The sequence below is a fragment of the Lepidochelys olivacea genome (assembly GCF_965140295.1).
Source record: "Lepidochelys olivacea isolate rLepOli2 genome assembly, chromosome: 13".
NCBI classification, from domain to species: Eukaryota; Metazoa; Chordata; order Testudines; family Cheloniidae; genus Lepidochelys; species Lepidochelys olivacea.
Window position 1 is genome coordinate 3308439 of NC_140423.1, and position 15143 is coordinate 3323581.

Consider the following 15143-nt stretch of genomic DNA (forward strand, 5'->3'; position numbering starts at 1 on the left):
TCTAGAACTGGCCATTTTCACCTGATGCTGCAGAGGAAGGGAAAATGGCCTCTGATGTGACTAGCCATGCTCAGGTTGCTAAGTGAGGGGTAAATGTGATCTGTGATCACAATGGGACCACAGAGATCAGCTGGTGCCTTGATGCAGGAGATTTCATGCCCCTTAACTACAGAGGTTTTTATTGCTGATAAAATTACCCACCCAGACACAGTATTGGTTTCCCTGACCTCCAGCAGCTGTGAGCTGTGCGCTGGGTGAAAAAGGATTCCCTTTATTGGGCCATTACTTTCATCGAGGGCTCGCTTGTTCCCGTGTTCTGGGGCATTGTAGAAATGAGGGACCGATCAGGCTAGACCCAGCATCAGCTCAGATATATCAGCCTGAGTGCCCTCTACCTCTTCCCCTTGCCAGGCTTAGCAACCCTGGCCTTTGCAACCCTTGTCTGGTGTGTCTCATACACCAGACCACTGTCTTCCATGCCCTTCTCTGGAGCTGTTCCATTTTAGGTATGTCTCTCTCCCAGCGAGGCAGCCAAGACGGGACACTGCGAGACTGCCAACCCCAAGTGCTCAAATATCTTGTGTTAGCCCCCTGCCCCCTCATGAGAGAGCCTTAAAGGTCAAGAGCTTGAGGAGAAATAAACGCTGGGTTCTTTTCATTTGCCTCCTGGTTTGGGAGCTGTTGGGTCACGTGGGGGAGGAAAACATTTTCACACTTTGTCCTGCAGCTGGCCTGTCTGTCGCAGGGGCAGGCCTTGTCGGGCTGCAGAGTAATGTGGGAATAACATGGCAGCTGGAGCTGGGGGGTTGGAAACCCAGAGCTGCTAAGTCCATCCTCTGACACAAACCAGTGTAGGCCCCATGGTAGCAATGGCAGAGCTTCCCAGCTGTTCCTGACAGGGGTCTAGTGTCTTCCTTCTAATGTGGGGCTAGCAATGCGGGTGGGGGATCGATCCCACAGCTAGGCAAGGCCCTTTCCTCCCAGGGGTTCCTGTAGCAGCACTGGCTGCTGGGGTTAGCGCTTGGGGCGGGAGCTTGCATCGCCAGCTATCCCTCTCTCTGCAGGCAGTCCTGACGGGAAGGGGGCGACAGCTGCTCAGATACTCTGGTCTCTTCCCCCCACCAGGGCTGCAATCATCGTCATAACTACAGCAGTGATCCTTACCGCCATCGACTGCACACAGCTGGACTGTGTTACAACAGCCGATTGTTTCTGTTCGCCAGCCGTCCTTCCATCCCGCCCTCTGCCCTGTGGCTTGTTTCATTCCCCTTGCGTCTCTTGCCTTTTTGATAGGAAGTGCTTTGGGGCTGGCACTGGCTATGTTTGTACATCACCTAGCACATTAGGGCCCCAACCTGGACTCTACCTCAATGTAAACGTTCACTGTTCTTATAGGACGACGTGTGTACGTTGCCCTCTTTGTCCAGTGGTCTCATAGGGTTTTGCATAGGACCATCCTAGCTCAGTTAAACACACTTCTCATGATTTTATTGCAAGTCCTGCGATCGATGTGTCGATTCCAAGGCCAAAAGGGAGCACTGTGGTCGTCTAGTCTGACCTTCTCTACAACACAGGCCAGGGACCTGCCCTGAAAAAATGCCTAGCGCAGATCTCTTTGACAACCGGCCAAACTAGATTGAACAATTGCTGGTGATGGAGAATCCACCTTGGAAAAACTGTATTTGTTGTTTTTCTTCAAAGCCCAACTCCTAGAATCAGGTGACTGTATGGGGCCCTCAGGTTGCGTTTCCTTCCTTGTTGAAGTGTCTAGCCCTTGTGGCTGCAGAAAAAGGCCTGAGATTTAAGGCTGAAAATCCAGAAGGCAAATGAAAAGGTTCCAGAATGTATATTGAAAAAGAATCCTGATTTTGAAGCCACTCTCATGATTTTGCTTGTTTGGGGTTGGGATACTGTGCGTAATTTGGCCAAGCAAATTAGTGGCAGAGCCAGGAGTGGCCTCCCCAGCTCTGTTCAGCCCACTGCCCTTGGCCCCACTGCCCCCTTAGGGAATGGGGAACATGCACCCATGATGTGAAGCAAACAACCTGCAATATAAAAATGGATTCTCGAAGTCCTGGTCGGTGTCAGTGAGCAAAGACATGACGCACACGCTGGAGGGTTTAATATATTTATTTACTAGTAAATAAACCAACCAGCTGCCCTTTCGGAGGCAATGCAGGGTGATACATAAACCCAAGTTATTAGACTCCTTGATGCCATTGAATGTTGCATCCTCGTGGGAAAGTAACTGTTAAATCTCAAGAATATCTATATTTATAAGTAAGCAGGAAATAGTACTCGCCATTCCTTACTTGACAGCGACACCTCGTGGTCAGTAGTAAAAATGACACACGAGGCATAGGAAAGGGTTGGCATTGGTTAGCTAACCTTTTGTATGACAAAAGACTAGCAACGTGTTGCCAGTGCCCTAAACACATGGCTATTACAACCCTGTCATCATCAAAGTTTGAACCACAAATTGCAATGTACAATACTTTTATTTAAAACCAAAATTCTTATTTTAAACTAGCATAAGAAAAAAAATATATATATAGTGAGAGACATTTTAAATACATTGATTTGCTAGAAATAAATTTCTATATTTCATATATCTATATAATATATTTATTTATATAGACAATAAAACCTAATTTTCCAGAATCACAGAAATGAGTTGGACTGCTAGAAGGCATCTGGTGCTGCTAGGAGAAGTTTACGGTGTGAGGACTGAGGGTGACCAGATGTCCCAGTTTTATAGGGACAGTCTTGATATTCGGGGCTATATCTTATATATGAGCCAATTACCTCCCACACCCATCCCAATTTTTCAGACTTGCTATCTAGTCACCCTGCGTGGGATAGAGAAGGAACTAAGGTACAAAGCCTCCATCTGGAGCCAGGGCTGACCATTTCCAGGGTTGGTTTTTTTGGGGGGGGGCTTAGATCTAGTTTTGGTTCAGTCCCAGCTCTAGCTTGTTGGTAGGGCGGCACTGTAATTCTATAGAACAATTCTTTCTTAGCTGAAATGCTATGATGCCCCCATGTAATGTCCCCTTCCCACCCTAGGGAGTCTGGAACTCTGCCCTAACAGAACTTAATCTGGTATCTACACCACTCTGATGGGCAGGACTCTCAGGAAAGTCTGCTTTGAAACATCCTGAGTTCTCACCCTCCCATTGGCGAAGGGTGCAAGGAGGTCTGGAACTGGAAAGTGAGAGCTGCCGAGCTGCCTGTCTTCTTGATTGGGTTTTGTAACGCCACACATCTCTGTGAGAGTGATACACATATTTGAGGAATTTGCAGATACTGTCTAACCCTTTCTGCACACCAGCATGACAAAGTCCACAGATCCCCACAGGGCATGTCCAGAGCGAGGGCTGGACTGGCCACCTTAGGGGCAGAGTTTGCCTTTGGTGCAGTGAAGAATCCAAAAGCTCAGACCCTTCTCTGGCACTTGGATAAACTCTCCAGAGTGGGTGGGCTGGGTAGCTCATGAGGAAGTTCTTTCTATCTCTGTTCTTTTTATCTCTGGTGGTCACTCATGCTTGCCTCCTACTCCTGCATGGCAATAGGACAAGAGATTTACGTACAGAATTTCAACTCTCCAGACTCTCAGTCCAGTATTTCAACCAAGTTTGAATCTCACTCTAAAACTGAGGGACAGTTTGGGGTGTTGCAGAGGAGCAGGATTCTTCTATTGCCCCGGTTTGTCCAGGGGAGGAAATCCCCCAGTCCTTACGCAGGCAATGGGAGTGGTACCCGAGTAAGGCCTGCGGGATTGGATGATGGGGCTCCGTATTTGGAGTTTGGTCCTATCCTGTGCCGAGTGCCAGATTTGCAGTGACAGGGCAGCTGAGGGCACTTGCCACCTGGCAGGATCACAGCCCTGGGGAGGAAGATGGAGCATGGTCAGGTCTGGTGCAATTCTCATTCCTCTAGGCTGAGATTTCCAGCCTGGGGAATGTCCCCCTCTTTCAGTCACTCGGCTCTCCCCTGCTTTTATGTTCACAGATGCTTTCATTTCTCACACAGACAGCTGGCACCCAGGAAAGAGCCAGCGCTATGTGTAAGCCTCCTCCCCCCACTTACCCCCGAGCAGGGGTCTGCGGGAGCAGCAGGGGGGGAAATTGGAGGGAGAAGGCTGGGAGGCTTGGCATGGGGGCAGTTCAGACCTCTGCACGGCCACGTAATTGGGCTGAAGGTGCTGGGTGGGAGCTGGAGGCATGGCCAGCCTCGCTGTAACGTAGCAGTGAGGGGGCTCTCCAAGAGATGCTGCTCCCCACCTCTTGGTTATGGTCCATTGCCGGCATTCTGCTTCAGTTCCATTGGGTGGGGTGGGGAACCTGCCACATCAATCCAGTCTGGAGGCAGGGAATGCGCCTGCCAGGGAAAGGGGCACCTCCCACCAGTCAGCTCCAGAAGAGCTGGCGAAGCCCCGTGTCCGTTGAATGTCCTGCTGGCCATTTTTGCTGTGTCGCCGCACTGGGTGATGGTGCCGCGCACCTATAGCTTGCCTCTTTGCTCTCAAGACATTCCCCATCCGTAAAGGGGGAGGAGGCCGGTCAGTGCCGGACTCAAAGCTCCTCTTCCCCCTGGCGGTGCAGGCCCCGCTCGGTGCTGTTCTGTAACTCTTCTCGCTGGGCAGGTAGCTGAGCTGGGGGTGCAAACCCACCATGCTGGCCCAGCCAGCGGTGTTTTCTCGCTCGCTGTCACCTGGCTCCCTAAGGCAGCTGGCTCTGGTTGCACCAGAGAAGGAGCTGGACTGTGAGGGTGCATCAGGGGAAGGGGAGAAAACAGAGCTTTGCTCTCGCCGTCGGGCTGAAAATTAGATTTTCTGAAGAGGAAAAGTTTCACAGGCCGGAAACGGCCTCAGAAGAAGCATGCAGGGATGTGTGGGTGTGTGTGCATGTGGGCATGGGTGTGGGGAATTGTGCAATATTCTCTGGCTGGAAAAGGTGGAAAAACGAAAGCCGAGAAGGAAATGTTGCTGAGACCTCAGGGTGAAGACCTCCTTTGTGCCCCACAGCGCTCCCATGGGGCTGCCCCCAGTGCTGCCTCCCGAAGTCCCACCTGTGAGGATGCAGGTTAGGTGCACGCCAGCGAATCTCCCTTCTGTTTCTTTTGTTTCTTTTCCCTTTTCGTTTTCTTTGTGGTCTTGGGCTTCTCTGAAACACAGAAAGGATCGCTCGTTGGCTTGGGAGCCGGGAACGCCTTCGAAACCTGGTTTTACTTCTCAGCTCACTGCGGTGAAAAGAGTTTGTTTGGAAAGGGATACTCCCTTTGCGGGGAGAGGAGCTAGTGATTGGAACAGGAGACTGAGAGCCCCACCCCTCCATCCAGCCCAGCAGGACTCCTGGGTTCTCCTCCCAAGTCTAACACTTTGTGCCCCGGAGTCGTTATTTAATCGCTCTGATTAGACCTCAGTTTTCCCAGCTGTGAAATAGGGAGGAGGGTCAATAGTATTATCGCCATCTCTCAGGGGTGTTATACTGAGCTAAGGAAGGATGGCCTGAGCTGGAACTCAGGAGACCTAGGTTCAAACCCCTGCTCTGTCCCAGACTCCCTGGGTGACTGTGGGCAGGTCACTTACTCTCTCTGGGCCTCGGTTCCCATCTGTACAATGGGAGGATAGATCCCATCCCCTACCTGGTGAACCCTTGAGTTCCCATTCAGTTCAATGGGGACAGGATGCGCCCCTTGGGCTGTAGTTCTGACCATGCTACCCACCTCTCTGCTCCCTCCCTTACTTTATGGCCAGGGTATGCACAGGCTGCAGCCCCACATTCAGCCCAAACAACGAGCAGCAAGGTCCAGCAGCTTAGCTGGCAAAGTTCCTACCCAGCCTCTTGGGGCCAAAACCTCCATGGAAGTCAGAGGGGTTCCCCCAGCAGAGCAGACTGGTCAAGAGGTAGAAAGGAGCCAAACATGGCCCCAGAACCCTCAGCTCAGGCCAGGGCTGTTTCTTGGGCGTCCAGGATAGAGGGAAGAAAAAGCAAAAGGACAAAAGGGGGAGGGCAGCTGATGCATAAAAGCAGAGATGGGCCCACCTCTGGGATTTGGGCACTGCCTCTGGGATTTGAGCACCTCGGCCTTTCTGTGTTGGGAATAGGGGGGCTCACTTCAGACCCATCTCTGCAGTAGAGAGGAACATGAGAGCAGCACAGATGAGACCCCACCCTTTTTCTAGCAGGGAGCTGGGCACTCAGGAGCAGACCTGGGCTGTGTGATTAATGGCGAGAGACCCCCAGATCCAAAGCTCCCTGGAGTCAGTGGATAGCCGCCCAGCCGCTTCAGCGGGCTTTGGATCCAGGTCAAATATTCCTCTCAGCTCTGCTGAGCAAGCCTCTGTGTCAATGTACTGGTCTCCCTGCCCCGGCGGATTTCCCCCATGTTGGGAGAGAAGGGTATCAAACCAGGCTCCATCCTGGGCCTGGAGAGAAGGGTGTGTCCCCCCCTGGGGAGGGGGGTCTCTACAACAGCCCCCAGCGTAGTAGGGAAAAGAGCCCTTTTCCCACCCCAGCAGTGTAGACCTAGGGTCAATGGAGGCTGGAAAGAGGAAATGAAGGAAACAAACAGGAACACGGGAAAGCTGGAGGAAGGGATATTAAAGAGGAGAAACATAAAATGCCAGGAGGAGCCTGGCGCCCTGTCAGATTCCTCACATCCCTGGAACTTTCGCTGGCGGTGACAGCGTCTGACACCCACCCCAGGGCGATCCCTAATCCGGGCAATTAGGAACACATGAGAATGGAGTTTGCTTGGTGTTCCTCCTCGCCACGGCTGCTCGCAGTTCCGCTCTGCTGTTAGGAGCCCGGCTGCCAGGGCTTCCCATGTAGCAGAAGATTCGTTCTGCATTTTTCTTCTCATTTGTGGTACAAGCCACGCGGCGAAGCCCCGAATGAGTTGGCTCCCGGATTGTCCGCTTCAGCAGTAGCTCCTGACTCTGCTGGCGTGTTCCACAAAGGGGAAGTTCACACCGGGGGAAGGGGGGATTGTCAGAGCCCCCTAACCAATACAGGTTTCTACACACACAAATGCATGTTCATCCAGAACAAGCCCACGCATTCCTGTAGAGGACAGACCACCCAGGGCCTGAGCCAAAAGAACAGGGAAGAGTCCCATTGATTTCAATAGGCTTTGGATCAAGCCCCTATATATCGCCTGTCATTGTAAAGCCTTTTTCAAACTCCACAAGCCTATATATAAAAATTATCCATGGGGGCCCATTCATTATCACGCAAAAGCAGCGACTTCTACAGGCCCATTGAGAGAAATCTGGGGCCCCAACACATCATGTTGGCTGGGGCCCAACCCCTCCCATTTCACCCCAGTTACCGAGGTTTTGCGGGGACCCTAGTGCTCTTGTCCTCTCTTTCCTCCCCTCTTGTCAGCCCTGCGCCTCTGGGATTTAACAGCCACGCTGCGGGACAGTTTAGGACAGGAAGTGAAGAATGCTGCATTCTGGAGGTGAAGTGGAAATGCCCCCTTGGGAATTTGGTCACGACACCAGGGTTGACATTCCTGATCTTGCAAAGGGGCCACTGAATCTTTATAGGCACCAGTGGTCAGGCACCACGCTTTAGGCTTCATCTGAAGGGTGCCCAGCATCCCCTAGCCCCACCATGCACCACTGATTGAGAGAGAACAGCGCCACCCCTAAAGGGATGGCAACACAAGGCCCGGGCAGTGACACACACACACAGCCCTCCTGGCTGGTCTCTTCAGACACGTACCTTTCTTGCTCTGTCCGGCTGACCTATGCCTCTGGGCAGAAAACTAGCTAGGGGCCTATGCACTGCTGAAACACCCACCAGAGCTGGAATTTGGTGGGCTGAAGGCCTGGTGTCCAGACTGAGTTCACCCTCTGAACCAAGGTGTAAGCTTGGGCTTTGACAAGACGGACCCATTGCTTGGGCATTTGTTCCCATGGGGTTTCTGATCCAGGGTCTGTGCAGGATTGTTCCCAGCTCTCTGCCTTTCCTCTCCCTACATCTGATTTCCTTGCTGGGTGTCTGTTTTCTTTTCCCCTTCTCCGTGTTACCCCTGGCAGTGTTCCGGCAGCTTTGATCACAGCCCAAACTCTCCATTTTGTTTCATGTCAGTTCCCAGCGTGGAATCAAGCTGATGATGTTACTTTGAGCTGTCAAGGCCCAGAAGGACAAGCTAAAGCCTTTCCTAGCCTCCCCCGAACAGCGTCTGTAAATCAGATTCACTGACGGCCTTGGAAAGATCTGGTGCTCCACCGACTGCCCTGTGGGGAGGCAGAATCCCCATTCCAATGTCTCCGTTTGAAAGGAGCCCTCGTGTTTAAAACCCCCCCAGCTCTGCTCTGGTAGCTTCAAAGGGCTGCTCCATGCTTTGTGATCCACGGGGGATACACTGAGCCATCAAAGGAAACTTTGACTTATCAGTACCATTCCCCTGTGGCTTGGATGGGAAGACTGCTCCTCCCACGAAATGGAGAGAACTCACCCAAGGTATCTGATGCCGCCACGACATCTTCTTCCTTTCACCAGCCCTTGCCTCTTGCCCCGGCGTCGGGGAGGGCCCTAGTTTTATTCTGTCCTCTTTTGGGTCCATGTTAACCCCTAAGGCCAGATGCCTTTCTACAACTGAGATTGGGGGAGGCCTTGGGAACATGCCTGACGTGGTGGCTCTGAAGCAACAGCTACGTTGACCCATCAAGGATCCTCTTCAGCATCCCAGCCCCTGGGATCCTGTATGCCAGCACTGTAAGGATGGTGGCAAGGAAGTCCAAGACTGAGTCAAGATTGTTGACAGAGGCTCCCTCCAAGCTGACATATGGATTGTCCTGCCTGGGTCTGTTTTTCAGCACAATAGGAGACGGAGGGGTTTGTTGTTACGGAGCAGCACATTGTTTTGAAAGGTCAGTAACGAATAAACATGCAATTGCACACACGGCAGGGAGGAGCAGCCAAAGCAAGACACACACCCACCCCCACCCCCCGGCTCAGGGCTAGGGGAACATCCAGCTTCAGGAGCAGTGCGTACAGGAGCAGGGGCATCCTGTTGTCACCAGTTTTCAGAGCTCGGGAGAGGAGGAGAAAGCAACATTTCCCCTAAATTCCTGCCACCTGGCTCCCATTATGCTCCCCAATGCTGTGAGTTGGATGGAATGACGAGCCAGTGGAAGATCGCGGCTCCTAGGCATCATTATTAGGGGAAAGTATTTGTGATTTATTTTATTCCTAATACAAGCTGAAAGGGCCAAGAAGGAGGAGGAGGAAGAATTTCTCTATGCTCAGCCTCCAGATCTCTCTTTACTTCAGCCCTTCACTCCTCCTTTCCCCACTCTATCACTCCTATCTCCCTCTCTTTTCTCCCTTTCCTTGCATTCTTTCCCTACTTCTTTTACGAGCTATTGATCAATCGACTGATCATTCGTTTGCTGTCTCCCCCTTCGGCTTTTGTCACTTGAAGCAATGTGGTTCTTCACTCAGCGAGTCAGGGCTCAAAGCCGTAAATCACTCAAACTCTGGGGCCAGGTACTCGGATCTCATTCCAAGAGCGACAGACCAGTACTCCTTACAAGCCAGTTATGAAGCAAATATGTCTGAGAACACTCACAGCCCGGCCAGTCACATCCAAGAATGACCTCAGCAACCTTCTGGTTTCCATTGGCCCCAAAGGTCCACAGCAAGGATTTTAGATTTGATTCCTAAACCGAGAATCCCCTGCTCTTGTCTGGGAAACTCGAGAATGGCGATCACTGGATACAGGGAGATGGTGGCAATAGAGGGGTCTATGTTTCAGCAGCAAGCTATCCTTGAAGCTGGAGGCTCCCCAGTTTGGATAATGGAACTGGATAGGTTTGGAATTAGGGCGCAGGATGGATTTCATGGCCTGTCAAGGGAACATTAGAGCAGTAAAACCCAATTTAGCGAAAACCTCCGTGGGTCGAGTCTCCTGGCAGGGGTCATTTTGCAAGCCATGGATCAGAAATCACCTTTATAATATTCAATATTAATTTAGCAAATATGCATGTGCGTAATACTGTGCAGCTCTCTAGAGCCTTTTATCCAAGGATCTCGAAACACTGATGTTCTCACTCTACCTCCCTGAGCCAGGTATTTAGCAGATGGAGAAACTGAGGCAGACAGCAGCGTTGTGATTTGCCCAAAGTCACGTGAAGCAGTAGTGGAGTCTGGCCTAGAATTCAGGGGCTGATTTGTCAGGCTCCAGCTGCTCTTCCTGCACGCGCAATTTGACCCATATGGATTAGTGCCTTAAACCACATGCCCACAAGTGAGACAGTTGTCGCTGAGCTCAGCAATTTGTAATTCTGTTGTCTTTATTTTGATGTTTAACAGAACACCCTGAACACAAGCCCTGAGATTTGCAAATGGATGAACAGAGCAAGTGGCTGCTCCCTTCCTATGGTTTGGCCTTCTCCTGTATTTTGGGAGAGGAAGGCCTTACGGCTATGGCCAGGCCTGAGGACAAAGGGTAGGGCTGCCCAGCTATTTTTAGCACAGCGAGCATGAGCCCACGGTTGTCAGCCTGGGTTCAGCGGCTTGCTGCAGCAGGCTGGGCAGGAGTCCCCAGCAGGACCTGTGTTCAATTCCTGGTTCTAACACAGTCTCCCCAAGCGAAGTCTGATCGGTTATAGACCCTTCCTGGCTCTGCCGTTCTAGGCTGACCTTTAAGCCACAGCCAGGCATTCATAGCATAGTTCAATTCCTGGTTCTAACACAGTCTCCCCAAGCGAAGTCTGATCGGTTATAGACCCTTCCTGGCTCTGCTGTTCTAGGCTGACCTTTAAGCCACAGCCAGGCATTCATAGCATAGCAGTTGACTAGACTGCCAGAACAACCCCCCAGGAAATGGGAGTGTAACGGCTGGATTGCAAGGCCAGCTCCAGAATTGCTTCACACATGTGGATGCTTGTGTGAGTGCAATTTTCTTCATAGCCAGATGGATTATGGACATGGGCCCAGGCTGATTTCAAAGATGAGATCAAGGCTTCCCGATCATGAAAGGTGTGCTGTTATGGGGAAATCATATTAACTCAGCACCCTTCTCTTTGGTTGTTTAGGGACATAAAGAAGGTTTGAGCATGAATTTTCCCCAAATGGCTCTAAATACAAAAGGACTAAATCAAGTCTCCTCGGCCAGCCTGCTTGGGCATTATCTCCTTCCACACCCCATTCCTCACCTCCAGGGCAATGCTTCTTCATTCTACATTTCCTGGATTCCAGCTGGGCCAGGCAGGTCACTGCCTCCTCTTTGGCGCTCCTGACGACTTCGCGCGTCCTGCTCTTCGATCCCCACTTGCAGCCGCATGTTCTCCCCTCATTGCTGCAGGGGCTCCATTTGCTCCAGGGTCCCATCTCACACATCTCTGGCAGGGGGAGGAAAGACCAGTAACGCAACAGCAGCAGTGGGGACCTAACACGGCCTTTTCAGAAGTGGCCTTTTTGCCTCCTGCCGGCACACTTTGCCCGGCCAAGTTTTCGCAGGCTCAGAATTTCAGATTTATTTGCACAAAACCCCAGGCAGCCAGATGCGTGCGAGCACAGCTTGAAGGAGGGGCCAGAGCTTGGATAAGAAATGCTGTGGACAGACTTGTAGAGACTGCAGCCTGAGGCTTTGGGAAAACATGCCCTTCCCCTTTAATCCTCATCCAAAGCTCACTGAAGCCCACAGGAACCTTGCCTTTGATTTCTGTGGGTTTTGCATCAGGCCTGGAACCATCTATTAGAATTCTCCGAGTGTATGCAAGGCTGGCAAAAATGTTGCTCTGGACTGAAATCCTGTATCTGGTGCTGGGGGATCCCAGACCCATGGGGGATTGTTCAGGAATCAGACAGATGGGAAAGGGCAGAGGGAACCAGGGGAGGAGTGTCCTAAAGGAGAAGGGGCAGAGATTACCCAAGACTTACCCTGGCACTCCCTGGTGCTATGCTGGGCTGTGGTATTCGATGGGCACGTGCTGAAACACTTCCCTTTGTGCAAATAAAACTTCTCTTTGCATTTCATGCAGAAATCTTTGCTGAAGCAGCTCTCACAGCTCGGCGACCTGCACTCTGCAGGAAGGCACGGAGCATCAGTCAGTGAAACTGCCCCTCGGTTGGCAAGAGGAGTGTTAGGGCAGCAGGGACGACAGAGCAGGGCACTTCTAGTCACCTGGGGATCTCAAAGCCCATTGGCAACATTGAAAAATCCCACCCCCATTTTAGTGATGCAGAAAGGTGAGGTGGCTTACCCCAGTCACACAGCAGAGCAGTAACGGAGCAAGGAATAGAACCCAGGAGTCCTAGTGCTCAGCCTGCTGCTCTAACCACTAGACAGCCCTGCTCCCCATGCAATGTAAAGCTGACTGGAGGGGCTGGGTTCTTAGGCAGGAAACAAAGAGGAGAAATCTGGACTTTTCCCTTTCTGAAAGGCGAGCGTATTGTTTGTCATAAGGTGGGGTACGGCAGGGGAGGGCGAAGCAAGAGGGAGCTGAACGCCTCCCTCTGGACAGCAGGTGAGCGTGGCAGCTTGTAGGAGAGCTACATACTTGTGCATCTGTTGACCTCTTGGCCTCGCACCCCGAAGTAGCCAGGTGGGCAGGCGTGGACACATGCCCCGTACTGGCGGATTCCATCCCTCCAGATCAGCAGGAAGAGACGCTGCTGGCAGGCAATGCACCCGTTATCCTCCGAGCACATGATGCAGCCCGTGCAGTTCTCAAACAAGCCAGCGCTCGCTGCAAGAGAAAAAAGGCAGAGAAGAGAGGCTGTTGCCATCAGCTGGCACATTGTGCAAGCCGGGAGCAGGGGGAGGGGGACTAGGAAGGAACAAACTGCCCCAGGCTTTCTTGTCCTACATAATCCCCAACTCCCAAGGCTGGGATGGGCTGACCATCGCTCCAGCTAGTGCTAGTCCATCCCAGTGCAGGGATGGCTGATGTGCAACGTAGGCTTGAGAATGTCGAGGAGAAGCCAGGGAAGGAGAAAGTAGAGCTAAATAATAGGCTGGTGGAGGGCTGATTAGGAGCTGGTTTCAATGAAGGGTCTGGGCTAACCCTGCACACTGCTCCCTCGCTTCAGCCAAAAGGCATCACACTCAGCATCCTGCCCCACCGCCCTCCTTAGCTGGAAACCGAGGGCAGCTAGCTTAGGGCTCTCAACTGCCGCTCATCCCCAAAGCATCTGACCGCCAGGTGTGGAATTAGGGGCTGTGTCTTTAAGGGCTGAGCTTCCCAGACAGAGTCCAGTGGGGGTTAGGGGGGTGCTATAACTTATAGGCACAGCCTGTTGGAACTGGACACAGGATAAAGCAGAGAGCTGTGCAAGCACCTTAAGTACGGAGGTGATCCTCAAATGCCACGCTGGGGCTAGGGACTCCTCCTGAAGCTAGCTAGGAGCATGCTGTGTGATTGGAGGAGGAGTGAGAGGGTCGCATGTGACTGCTGACCGTGGGAGCTGAACATTGGGAAGCTTCAAGGGATGGAGAGAGGCCCCCGGCCTGAGAGAAGCTCAGACGGACAGTCCACATGTTTACGGGCTCCTTCATGTTCTCCTTGATACGGCAGAACACCTGGCCCCAAGCTTGTGATCTCGCACCTTCGTTTCAGCAGCGCTGTCTGGATCGGATCCAGGGCCCACTGCAGCCAAGGAAGGCTCCTGTGGGTGTTGGATGGAAGTGTAGACATTACCAGGCTGGGTCAGAGCAGAGACCCACCTAGTGCAGTCTCCTGTCACCAGCCATGGCCCCGTCCAACTGCATCAGAGTAAGGTACAAGAATGCCTGCAGCAGGCAGTGAGGGGAATCAAACCTCTCCTCAGCTACTCCAAGCAGCCTAAACCCAGGGGATAGGGTTGCCAGGTGTCTGGTTTTTGACCGAAACGCCCAGTCGAAAAGGGACCCTGCTGGCTCCGGCCAGCACCACCAACTGGGCTGTTAAAAGTCTGGTTGGTGGCGCAGTGGGGCCTGGGGCTAAGGCAGGCTCCCTGCCTGTCCTAGCGCTGCACGGCTCCCAGAAGCGGCCGCCAGGTCCTTGCGGTGCCTAGGCTCGTGGGCGGCCAGGGAGGCTCCGCACGTGGCCTGCACTCTGAGTGCCAACTCCATAGCGCCCAATGGCTGGAAACCGTGACCTAGGGGCCACAGGGACCTGGCGGCCGCTTCCTGGGAGCCACGGTAAGCACTGCCGGGACCCCGCACCCCTACCCCCTGCCCCAGTCCTGAGTCCCCTCCCGCACCCAAACTCCATCCTGGAGCCTGCACCCCTGTCCCAGCCCTGAGCCCCCTCCTGCACCCCAAACCCCTCATCCCTGGCCCCACCCGAGAGCCCACACCCCCAGCTGGAGCCCTCACCCCCTGCATCCCAAGCCCCTGCTCCAGCTCTGAGCCCCCTCCAGCACCCAAACCCCTCATCCCCAGCCCCACCCCAGACCCCACAGCCCCAGCCAGAGCCCGCACCCTCTCCCACACCCCAACCCCTTGCCCCAGCCTGGAGCCCTCTCCTGCACCCTGAACCCCTCATTTCTGGCCTCACCTGGAGTCCGCATCCCCAGCCCTGAGCCCATAACCCCCTTTCCCCCCTGCATCCCAACCCCCTGCCCCAGCCTGGCGAAAGTGAGCGGGGGTGGGGAGAGCGAGTGACAGCAGGAGGGGGGAATGGAGCAAGCAGGGGTGGGGCCTCAGGGAAGGGGTGGGGCCTCAAAGAAGTGGGGGAAGGGGTGTTCAGTTTTGTGTGATTAGAAAGTTGGCAACCCTACCAGGCGGTAGTTCTCAGCTTTGCCTCCCCAGTCACACTTCTCCCGTCTACACAGCACTGGCCTCCTCCCCTCTGCACTGTCCCTTTAAAATTCTCACTCCTAGGCCCCACTCCCCAGCACTGGCCCTGGGCGATGGCGTCCTACATGCATGCATTTGCCACTCTGCTGGTGCCCTGGAGACTGAACGCTACAGACAGAACACCAGGAAAAGGATGTTTCAGTCCCACAGCCCCCTGCAGTGATACTCCATCCATAGGGCAGGCACAGCCCCAGCAGAGCCAGCCGCCCCACACTGCCCTGCCACTCCGCCTCAGCCCTCTGCTTGGGACAGATGCCCAGCCTCCATCTCCGTCCAGTGCTTGGCCTCTGTTGAGTTCTGCCAAGGCTGTCTGTTGTCCTGATGGGTGGGGGGAAATG

The 15143-nt window shown here is 53.3% G+C and overlaps 1 protein-coding gene across 2 annotated transcripts in view; it reads right to left on the reverse strand.

Moving 5' to 3' along the window:
* Window positions 1-2114: 2114 nt before the first annotated feature.
* The window catches only part of RSPO4 (R-spondin 4), a 28466-nt gene continuing 15437 nt past the window's right edge, over window positions 2115-15143 (reverse strand). For both annotated transcript variants that reach the window (XM_084645153.1, XM_084645154.1), the window contains exons 2-5: window positions 12524-12712; window positions 11904-12047; window positions 11177-11362; window positions 2115-5165 (exon numbers count right to left, since the gene is read on the reverse strand). In XM_084645153.1, the coding sequence (XP_084501279.1) occupies window positions 5086-5165; window positions 11177-11362; window positions 11904-12047; window positions 12524-12712 (599 nt within the window). In that variant the 3' untranslated portion in view covers window positions 2115-5085. The remainder of the gene's footprint in view (window positions 5166-11176; window positions 11363-11903; window positions 12048-12523; window positions 12713-15143) is intronic.